This window comes from Humulus lupulus, chromosome 5, assembly GCF_963169125.1.
Source record: "Humulus lupulus chromosome 5, drHumLupu1.1, whole genome shotgun sequence".
NCBI classification, from domain to species: Eukaryota; Viridiplantae; Streptophyta; class Magnoliopsida; order Rosales; family Cannabaceae; genus Humulus; species Humulus lupulus.
In genome coordinates, this window is record NC_084797.1 from 22,133,908 (window position 1) to 22,145,811 (window position 11,904).

Sequence of the window (11,904 nt, forward strand, 5' to 3'; positions counted from 1 at the left end):
GAAGCTGCGCCTCTGCGTGGTGTGCTTCTGAAGCTGCGCCTAGGTTTCGAGACTCGGAGACGCCTGGGCTAAGGCTTGGTGTTGCGTTTGACCAAAATAGCAAGTGGGCTCTCGGAGGAAAGGTGTGGGTGGCTTGGGTAGGCAGGGCAAACTCGCTTAGGGGGCTCAAGCTGGGACGGATCTGGTGGGTTGTGAGGTGCGGGGTGACTGTTCACTCTGGGATGTAGGGAGATGATGATGGTGGTGATGAGGGAGGGTTTATGTGAGACTGTATTTGATGGTGGCTGCTGAAGGTGAATAGGGTACATGGGGGCATTTTATTTACATATATAATATCTATATTTAGTAATATATATTTTTTATGTTATTTATTTATTTATTTTTCTGTATATATGTATATTTCTATATATATATATTTTGCACACATATATATAGTATTATATATGTATGCATATATATATATATTGAACGAAACATGCCCCTGACTTGTGCCTGCCCAAATTGCAACCATTTTGCCTAAGTTTTGCTTAAACAACCAAAATTTGATGTAACCCCTCCGTTTTTTTGAGAATTTTTGCTCCCTGTTTGCTGAAGCAAAAAATTCGCAAAACCATCAAACCCAGAACTGGCTTCCAGAATGCAAATTTTTCACCTTGTAACCCGTGAAACACAAGAACAAAAGTAATACTACTTCTAAAAACAACATAATCACATGAAATTAAACTAAAGAACTAAAATAAATTAGAAGAACAACAACTACTTATATATATTTATATACTTTTTTCTTTGTTTTTTATATACATATTATTTTACACTTTTTCCTTTTTGGGTTGTCATATAATTAGTGCCTGAATCACTTGACAACCAAAAATAACAGCGACTTTAATGGAGGTCTTTTCGCGGTCGACCTCACCTCCCCAATAATGTTTCAAACGATGCCCATTCACTTTGAATTCCCTTCCAGATTGATCTTCCCGAACTTCAACTGCTCCAAAGGGGTAAACTTTCACAATGGTGAATGGGCCTGACCAGTGGGACTTCAATTTTCCAGGAAACAACTTCAAGCGTGAGTTGAAGAGTAACACTTTCTGCCCCTTCTCAAAGACTCGAGCTTGAATTTTCTGGTCATGCCACCTCTTAGTTTTCTCCTTGTACAACTTAGCATTTTCATAGGAGAAAAACATCATCTCCTCCAACTCATTTAATTGTAACTTCCGAGCTTCTCTAGCAGCTTGGAGATCCATATTCAACTTCTTAGTGGCCCAATATGCCTTATGCTCTACTCAACGAGCAAATGGAAAGCTTTCCCAAAAACCAAACGATATGGTGACATCCCCAAAGGAGTTTTGAAAGTCGTTCTATAGGCCCAAAGAGCATCATCCAATTGCTGAGACCAATCCTTTCTACTAAGATTCACCACTTTCTCTAGGACTCCCTTGATCTCCTTATTTGATATTTTCGCTTGACCATTTGTTTGAGGGTGGTAGGCTGTAGCAATCTTGTGTTTCACACTATATTTGGCTAACAAAACTTCCAAAATATTGTTCATAAAGTGGGTGCCTTCATCACTTATAAGTGCCCTTGGAGTGTCAAAGCAGGTGAAAACATGCTTATGTAAGAACTTCATGACCACCTTAGAATCATTAGTAGGACTTGCCACTGCTTCAACCCACTTAAAGACATAGTCAACAACCACCAAGATATACAAATTTCCGAATGACGGTGGAAATGACCCCATGAAATCGATTCCCCAAACATCGAAAAAGTCCACTTCAAGGATGCAATTCAAGGGAATTTCACTCCTTGCTGAAATATTTCCAACACGTTGGCATCGATCACATCTTTTAGCAAAGTCATGAGCATCCTTGAAGATAGAAGGCCAATGGTACCCCGATTGAAAAACCTTAGCCGATGTCCTTTGCCCACCAAAATGTCCACCATAGGGAGCTGAATGACAATGCTTTAGTATACTTGAAACTTCATCCTCCGGCACACAACGCCTCATGATTCGATCTAGACATTGCTTGTACAAATAGGGCCCATCCCAATAATAAAATCTCACATCATGAAAGAATTTCTTGAGTTGCTGCCTATTTAAATCAGGTGGTTGTAAACCACTCACCAAATAGTTGGCAAAATCAGCGTACCACGGTGCAGTGACTTGGTTCACAACCAATAATTGCTCATCGGGGAATGTCTCTCTAATGGGCCCTTCACCTTGTTTTCACTACCAGCTTCTAGTCTAGATAGATGGTCAGCCACTTGGTTCTCCGTTCCTTTTCTATCCCGAATTTCCATGTCAAATTCTTGAAGAAGCAACACCCATCGAATAAGTCTTGGCTTAGCATCCTTCTTGGCTATTAGATACTTAATCGATGAATGATCAGTGTAAACCACCACTTTATTCCCCACAAGATAAGCTCTAAACTTGTCAAAAGCAAACACCACTGCCAAATGTTCTTTCTCGGTGGTGGTATAGTTCAATTGAGCATCGGCTAATATCTTGCTTCCATAATAAATGGAATGAAAGAACTTCTATTTCTGCTTCCCAAGTACGGCCCCCACAGCAAAGTCACTAGCATCGCACATCAATTCAAAAGGAAAAGACCAATCCGGAGCTACAATGATGGGTGTGGTGATAAGAGCTTTCTTCAAAGTCACAAATGCTTCTTGACACTACTTGGTGAACTCAAATACTCGATTTTGCTCAAGTAAGGAACAATGGGGCTTGGAGATCTTTGAAAAATCTTTTATAAACCTCCTATAGAAGCCCGCGTGCCCTAAAAAACTTATAATCCCCTTGACTGTAGTAGGTGGTGGTAATTTTTCAATGACTTCAAGCTTTGCTCTATCCACTTCTATGCCCTTGTTAGAAATTATATGGCCCAAAACAATGCTTTCTTGTACCATGAAATGGCATTTTTCCCAATTGAGTACCAAGTTTGTTTTTTCATATCTCGCCAAGACTTGCTCCAAGTTAGCCAAACAAGTGTCAAAGGACTCACCAAATACTGAAAAATTGTCCATGAAGACTTCAAGAGACTTTTCCACCATATCTGAAAAATTGCCATCATACAACGTTGGAAAGTGGTGGGATTATTGCACAACTCAAACGTCATCCTTCTAAAGGAAAAAGTGCCATAAGGAAAAGTAAAGGTATTCTTCTCTTGGTCTTCTGGCGCAATGGAAATCTGATTATATCTTGAATACCCGTCAAGAAAACAATAAAACTCCTTTCCCGCCAACCGATTAAGCATTTGATCAATGAATGGCAGCGGGAAGTGGTCTTTTCGAGTAGCTTTATTCAACTTTCAGTAGTCCATGCAAACACGCCACCCTGTCACTGTCCTTGTGGGAATCAACTCATTATTCTCATTAGCCACCACTGTGATTCCACCTTTCTTAGGAACACACTGAATCGGGCTAACCCAAGAACTATCCGAAATTGGGTAAACGATTCCATAATCAAGCCATTTAGTTATCTCTTTTCTAACCACTTCCTTCATGATAGGATTAAGCCTTCAATGTTGCTCAGCTGAATTATTACATCAATCTTCCAAAAAAAAATTATGCATACAAAATGAGGATCTTATACCCTTGATATCCGCCATGGTCCAACCAATGGCCCTTGTGTATCTCTTCAAAACATCCAGCAACAGCCACTCTTTTTCAGCTCCTAACATGGCTGAATAATCACGAGCAAAGTCTCATTATCTCTCAAATAGGCAAACTTCAAGTGTGTGCAAAGGCTTCAACTCTAACTTTGGTGGCTCTTGAATAGAGGGCTTATGAGGCTTAAAATTCCCTTCCGAAAAGTCCAAGGACTCCAACGGCCTCCTAAATTTAGTAAAGGGCTGCTTTGACTCCACCCATGTAACTTGGTTTTTTCCCTCTTCACTTAAGTCTTCAAGCTCTTCAAGTGACCTCACCCCCATTCCATATTTAAAAGCTACCTTGTGGAATTTTTCAACGACAATTGACTCAATTACACTCAGTCGAGAGCATTCCTCAATCTCATCCGGAAACTTCATAGCGTTGAACACATTAAAAGTCACTTATTGGTCATTCACCTTTATAGTAAGCTCCCCTTTTTGTACATCAATCAAAGTCCTCCCGGTAGCTAGAAAAGGCCTACCCAAGATAATAGGAACATCTTTATCCACTTCATAATCAAGAATGATGAAATCGGTCGGAAAAATGAATTTATCAACTTGCACAAGTATATCTTCAATCTTGCCTTCCAGATGTGCCATAGATCAATCCACTAATTGAAAAGTGACTGTGGTTGGTCTTGCTTCTCCAATTCCTAACTTCTTGAAAATTGACATGGGCATCAAATTGATACTAGCCCCCAAGTCACAAAGTGCTCTACCAACATCTCTACCACCAATAGAACAAGGAATTGTGAAGTTGCCCGGATCTTTCAATTTAGGAGGAATTTTATTCTTCAATATAGCACTACAACCTTCAGTCAAAGCCACCGTTTCAAATTCTCCAAGCCTCCTCTTCTTAGTTAAAATATCCTTAAAAAAAATTCACATAGTTGGGCATTTGTTCCAAAGCTTCCACCAACGGTATATTAATGTGAAGCTATTTCAAAACATCTCAAAATCTTTGGAATTGACCATCTTGTTGTTGCTTTTGAAATTGTTGAGGAAATGGTGGAGGTGGCTTGCTCATAGTCTTCTCTGTTACATTTTGCTAAGTAATTGCTGCAGCAATTGCTTCAGGATAAGCATTTGACATTTTCAAACTTACAACTCCGTCTTCCTTTTCCACACTACTTTGGATTGAAGTGGGCTCGCTGTTTCTTTTAGAATTATCCTCAGTCAACTCCAGATTTTTACCACTCCTCAAGGTAATTGCCTTGCAATGCTCCTTACCATCTCTCCTTGGATTTTCTGTATCACTAGGCAAGCTACCTTGTGGTCTATTCCTTAGCTCATTAGCTAGTTGCCCCACTTTAATCTCTAGATTCGTCAAGGATGTCGCTTGGCACTAAATCACAACATCATTCTTAGCCATATATTCTTTCATTAAACTCTCTAAAGAGCTTGATTGAGAGATATTAGGATGAGGTGGTTGAGCTCTTGGTTGTTGTTGAGAAAACCCTGGTGGATATGTAGGCTTGTTTTGCATTGGTGCTCTGCTTGAACTAGCTCCTTGACCCCCCATGAGAAGTTTGGATGCTGCCTCCAGCCCATATTATAATAGTTTGAATATGGGTTATTACGGTTGGCATTTTGATTCCCCACATAACAAACCGAAGCAGGATTCGAAGGACAACTCTCAAATATGTGCCCATTTCCACAATAAACACAAGACACATCAACAACTTGTCCCATAGTAGCTGGTTGTACCATTCCCCCCAAACTCATGTTCTTGAGAAGGTTAGTCATGGATGGAACTTGAGCGGTCAAAGCTGTCAATGCATCCACTTCAAGTACACCAGCCACTTTTCGACTTGTTGAGGCTCTAGCATTAGACCATTGGTAATTGTTTCTTGCAATCCTTTCCAAAATATTATAGGCTTCATTGTAGGACTTAGAGAGAATAACCCCATTAGATGAAGCATCCAACACCACGCGAGTGGAAGAATTGAGCCCATTATAGAATGTTTCTATTTGTATACAATGTGGAATCCCATGGTGTGGGCACTTCCTCAATAACTCTTTGAATCTCTCCCAAGCTTCACAAAAGGATTCATCTTCTAATCGCTGAAAAGACATGATTTCATTTCGAGTCGGTAGGAAGGGTGTTTAGCCAAGCTCTAGCTCGATCCCTCAAAGAGAAAGGAAACAATTTCAACCTTAGGGCCTCTTCAGTAACACCTTGCAACTTGAATGAATCGCTCACCTCCAACAATGAACGAAGATGAAGATGAGGATCCTTAGTAGGCAGCCCACTAAATTGACCCACTGTTTGCAACATTTGGAACATCATGGGCTTCAACTTAAACTGAGCAGCTTGAATTTCGGGCCTAACAATACAAGGATTCAGCTAATTAAACATTGGGGCAGCGTACTCCCTTATGGCTCTTTCTCTATCATCGGCCATAGCAATCGCGTTAGCGACATTATTAGCATTGGCTGCTTTATTAACAACTCCCTCAGTCGCATTAAGCATGGGTTGAGCTCTAATTTCCTCAACCCCTTCACCTTCTTGAGCCATAGCAAGGTGAATTTGAGCCCGTTGTCCCCTTAGTCTTCTTCTAACTGTTCGTTCAATCTCAAGGTCAAAAGGAGATAGTTCAATGTCTTCTTGCTCGTTCATACAGTAGATCCCTGAGAAAATACAAGAGCAAGCAAACAAGGTTAGAACAACAAAGAAAAAAAAATTAAATTGTAAGTAATTGATATTACACAAATTTCTAGTTCCAATCCCCGGCAACGGTGCCAAAAACTTGTTGTGAAAAATAATATTTGGTTTTAAATACGCAAGTGCACGTAATCACACAAGTAATATAGTGATAAGTAGATCATCTCCACATGGATTGAAAAATAGAAAAATAGGCAAAACAATTACTAAACAACTTAAAAGTACTAACAATCGAACATGTTGTTTATAAGCTAACGAAATATTAAAGAGATAAACATACTAAAAATAAACTGAACTAAACAAGGAAATTTTGAAAGAAATATATGGATTGTAAAATGGACTTGAATTATTGATTCCCCCTATGTTGATTATCCTAAACAGATTGTTGCAGCAATATTTTAGCAAAACTCCCAGGTTAACAAGAATTCACTAAACACTCATAAAATTTTCCCAATTTTTATGACATTAATTATTTTACCTAATTAAACAAATTCCTATGCCAAATCAAATTTAAGAATGCAAATTCAAGGTTCGATTATCAAAAGTTACACAAGGCAAATAACACATCCCTATATTACTTACTAACATAATCTAACCTAGATTATGACTTGTGTCATCCAAGTTCTTCCCATTACATTTAATCTTTCCAGCATCAAACATAATCAAATACCTTGCCATTGCTGGCCAAACAACAACAAGTAATTAATAATAAGCACACTTGAATGAACAAGAGAGATTTCACTAAAATAAGGTGCAAGAAATTACTACACTATAACATAGGGTTCATCAACAATTCAAGCCACACAAAAATTAGTTCATGGCCGAGTTAAGAAACATTAATCCACATTCAATACAGCCCATAAATATTCAGAGCAGAAATCAACTAGGAAATATAAAATGAAGTTTAGAAATAGAAGAAAGAACAAATCCAAATGATGCTTGAGCTTCTCTTTTTCGTCCTCCTTCTTTTTTGGCTGATTTCTGGGTTTTCCTTCTTTCTTTCTTGCTGTTCTCTTTTCCAAAAATGGCTGAGCTCCCTCAATGTGCGACTGACCCTCTCTAAGTACATCTAGGTTTCCCAATTTGGCCATGTAAGTACAATATTGCCCCTCCTTTTTGTATATACGTGGGTCTCCTATTTTCTTTTGACATTTACTTCCAATTTTTGACTCATGCTTTCTGTACTTGCCACCTCAGCCACTATTCCAGCTCACTCATTGACTTTCTAAGTGCGCCTAGGTGTCCAAAAGCAGCCTGCTCAAAATGCTTCAGCAAAATCTGCTTTGCTGCTGCAAACCTGATAATTCAGCAATCAAAATTCAACTTAGATAGTTTCACATGTTAGTTCATTCTTTGTACAAGTATCTATCCATGAAACTATGGTCTTCAACCCATTAGCTATTAAAAACTACAAGAATAACTAAACTTAACTAAGGTCAATAATACACAAAAGTTAGCTACAAAAGCTAATAATAAACTAACATCACCCACGATTTTTTTCACAATTATAAGTTCAAAAGCACATGCAATAACTCTTTATTCAAGAGTTATAAATCTGTCTTTTCGTTACATGGATATTTTTGTAATTTTGGCCTGTGAGGGCAATTTGGTAGTTTAATACTCTTAAGTGGTATTTTTATAATTTTGTGAAATTATGTGTTTTGTGATTATATAAATATGTTTATGTGATATTAATATCTGTGTAAGATGTTTTATGTTGGAAAATATCGAGGGTGCTCGAGTTATGTGTTAAAGTGACAAGTACAGTTTCCTTCAAGTGCTAGGGGCTTTATTGTAAAGAATGGGTTAAAGAGGGGTCATAATGGAATAAAGATAAATTATGGAGAATAAGTTAATTATGGATTATGAAAACTAATAGTTTAGTTGGGAATTGCTAAAAATGGCTTAATGGAATTGTTAGAATGGCTTAGATCATGGGTAGGATGGTAATTTGGCGATAGTGAGTCATTATAAATAGAAAATGAGAGATTATGGTTAGGGTTAGACTCACAATTTGAATTTGGTGGCTGCTCTACACATGATCAAAGGAGAGAACTCTCTCACTCTCTCTCTCTAGACTAGGGTTCAAGATCTAAGGAAGAAGAAGGATGAGGATCTCTTCATATACGAATGGATCACTAGGAACTCATGTGGGGACTCATTTAGGAAGCTTTGGGAGATGATTTTAAAGGCTTAGGTTTCTCTACATGATCTTGGTAAGAAATTCTCACACTTTTAAAGTTTCTCTGATAGTTCTTGAAGCTTTGAGTTATGTTAATGGTGAATTTGATTAGAAAGCATGATAGATTGGAATGATTGGTTTTATATGCATGTTGGAGATTAGGTTGTTAATCTATAATGGTTAGAAACATGCTAGGGTTGAATTTATTAAGTTATGATTGCTAGTCTTGAAGATTGGAAGGATAGCTTGGGGAAGAAGAAGTTTTGTTGCAAGAGATTATTAGAGTTATGGAGTTAGGGGATGCTCATGAATTTTGGATATTATATTAACTTCAAAGAATTATATGATGATATAGAGGGATTCAAGACGAGAAAAATGAAAAAATACTTGTTCAAATTGGATTTAACTTGAGAGAGTTATGGCTGTTTGAAGAAAAGTCGCGATTTGGGTTCTCTGTCAAGAGCGATCGTGCCCAAGGGGTAGCGCAACCGCGCTACATGCCCAAAAATCATGTTTTTTTTTTCCTCATTTTGATGGTTTTGGTTGGGTATTTGATGGTATAGCTTAAGGGTATTCTGTTTGGGGATTTTAGGACTTTCTTAAGGACACTTTAAGGGTGATTGGGTCTTAGAAAGTGTAAGATTGGTTCATGATATTTTGTTAAGATATGAGTCTCTAATTAATATATGTTGTATGTTTTGGATTTAGGACTCAACAAGGCACTTGAAGGGAGGTGATTGCATCGCTACTGGACCTGAGGTAAGAAGAGCGATCACTGTAACACAGGGTGTGCATTTGAGTGCACAAGTGTTCTGTATGTGTGATCTAATGGTTAAGATTGTTCATGTTATGTGTATGAATATGCTTTGTCATATATGTTATGGGAGTTACGATTATTACATACTTATGTGAATATCATGAGAGCCGCTCAACCTTGTTACAATCAAAGGGACATAAATGCCAAACTTTTATTTAACATCTTTTTTCATTCATGTGGTTTAAAGATGTTTTATTATGAATGGAGACTGAAAATAGTTTTGTTTGGTTACTTGCATTTAAGATAAATGTTTTATTTTAAATTACGGATATCCAAATGCTGCATGTTTTTAATAAGAATGTTTTAAATAAAGTTTTATGCACTATTTAGTCTATCATTTGGTTTTCAAGCTTTAAAACGATTTGAAATGACTCGTACCCTATTGAGGTCTCGTGGTTAGGATTTTGGGGCTTTACACACATGGTTATACCTCCTAAGAGCCAAATCCGAAGCCTTTGAAACCTTTTTCGTTTTCAAAAACCAAGTTGAAATACAATTTTCCTTACCTATTAATGCTCTCCAATATGATGGGGGTGGAGAGTTCAAAGCCTTTGATAAGTATCTCCAAACTCAAGGTATTTTACACAAATTATCTTGTCCGCACACACATGAAAAAAAGAATGAAAACATATGCACATTGTTAAGATTGGGTTATCTCTTTTAGCCCCTGCCCATATGCCACTCAAATATTGGGATGATGCATTTAGGATAGTTGTATACTTAATAAATCGTCTCCCAACACCCAAACTAAATTTCTCCTTTCCATTCCAAACTCTTTTTCAATGAGAACCTGATTACACCTCCCTTAAAGTATTTGGTTTGTGCCTATTTTCCAAACCTATGACCATACAATAGACATAAACTCCAATTTCGCTCAGTCAAGTGTACATTCTTGGGCTACAATTTACTTCACAAAGGGTACAAATGTCTTAGTCCTGATGGTCGAATATATCTATCTCGTTATGTTACATTTGATGAGTACTCATTTCCTTTTTCTACTTCATCTACTATTGTGCATTCTCCTCCTCAAAATCCTGTCCATTTTACATCAGCTGCTCCTCTGTTAATCCAAAATGTGTCTCGACCTACCTTTCCTAATCAGCATCAACCAACAACCTCTTCCTCTAATATCCCTTGTTTTATTCAACATACTCCCATATCCACATCTGCATTATTACCAACTAATATTACATCTAACTTGGGTTCTCTTGAGGTTTTTGATGTTGTTTCGGTTTTGCATTTGCTAATTCACAAGCTCCTTCTGGTGATGTTGCGTCGGACCATGCTGTTGTTGCAATAACTTGTGAAGCTCCTCCATTAGTTCCTCCACCTATCATGGAAACCATTTCTTCTAGACCTACTACTACAGCCACCAACACACATGCTATGAAAAATAGAGCCAAGAGTGGGATTCACAAGCCCAAGGGTTTTCTAACAACTCTAGATCATTCTTCTATTAAGGAAGATATGCAAATTGATGAATGGAAATCAACAATGCTTGAAGAGCTCTTTGCTTTAAAAAGAAACAACACTTGGCAGCTAGTTAATCTTCCTAAAGGCAGACAACCAATCAGCTGCAAATGGATTTTTCGAGTTAAGGAAAATGCAGATGGCACAATAAACAAATACGAGGCACACTTGGTAGTTAATGGCTTCCACCAACAAGCTGGATTTGACTTCTTCAAAACTTTCAGCCCATTTGTGAAGCCAATCACTATATGAGTTTTTCTAACCTTGGCCCTCTCAAATCATCAGCTCAATGTCAACAATGCCTTCCTCAATGGGGCTTGAATGAAGAAGTGTATATGAAACAACCACCAAGACATCCAACAATTGTTTGCCAACTTACAAAAGCTCTACATGGCCTCAAACAGGCACCAATGGCCTGGTTTGACAAGCTTTCTCCTGCCATTGCTTCCTATGGGTTTACATCTTCAAAATCAGATTAGTATTTGTTTGTTAGGAACACTCTCCATCAATCCACTATAGTTATGATATATGTTGAGGATATCCTCATCACAGGGAGTTGTCCTAACCTCATTTCTTCCCTTATTACAGACCTGAATCGTCTCTTTGCTCTCAAAGATATTGGTGAACTCAACTTTTTCTTAGGAATTGAAGTCTCCTAAACAACAGAAGGAGTTCATCTCTCTCAAGCTAAGTATCTCAAAGACCTTCTTTCTCGAGCAAAGATGCAATTTGAAAAGCCACACTCCACTCCAATGAATTTTGGGCTTCATCTCTCAGCCTTCAGTAGTGATCCTATTGAGAGTCCTCAATATTACAGGTCTATAGTAGGAGCTCTACAATACTTGACAATCATACGTCCTGACATTTCCTTTGTTGTCAGCAAAGTGTGACAATTCATGCATTCCCCTTTGCATTCTCATTGGTGTGCAATAAAAAGGATCTTAAGGTATCTCTCGGGCATGACTGACTATGGTTTGCTTCTTAGGAGGTCCTCTAGTTTACACTTAATTGGATTCTTGGATGCGGATTGGGCTGCAGACCCCGATGACAGAAGGTCTACAAGTGGTCATATTCTGTTCTATGGCTCAAATCTTGTTGTGTGGAAGACACGAAAACA

General features: G+C 38.1%; 2 protein-coding genes and 1 non-coding gene across 3 annotated transcripts; 2 read left to right on the plus strand and 1 right to left on the minus strand.

Moving 5' to 3' along the window:
• Positions 1-833: 833 nt before the first annotated feature.
• On the minus strand, positions 834-1,244 carry LOC133778948 (uncharacterized). The gene has a single exon (XM_062218959.1). It carries the CDS (start codon positions 1,242-1,244, stop codon positions 834-836), a length of 411 nt encoding a protein of 136 aa, XP_062074943.1.
• Positions 1,245-5,640: 4,396 nt separating this feature from the next.
• On the plus strand, positions 5,641-5,746 carry LOC133781096 (small nucleolar RNA R71). Its single transcript, XR_009869892.1, has one exon. It is a non-coding gene; the product is annotated as a small nucleolar RNA R71 (small nucleolar RNA).
• Positions 5,747-10,652: 4,906 nt separating this feature from the next.
• LOC133778949 (uncharacterized mitochondrial protein AtMg00820-like) lies at positions 10,653-11,039 on the plus strand. Its single transcript, XM_062218960.1, has one exon. The coding sequence runs from the start codon at positions 10,653-10,655 to the stop codon at positions 11,037-11,039; it is 387 nt and encodes a 128-aa protein (XP_062074944.1).
• The last annotated feature ends 865 nt before the right edge of the window (positions 11,040-11,904 follow it).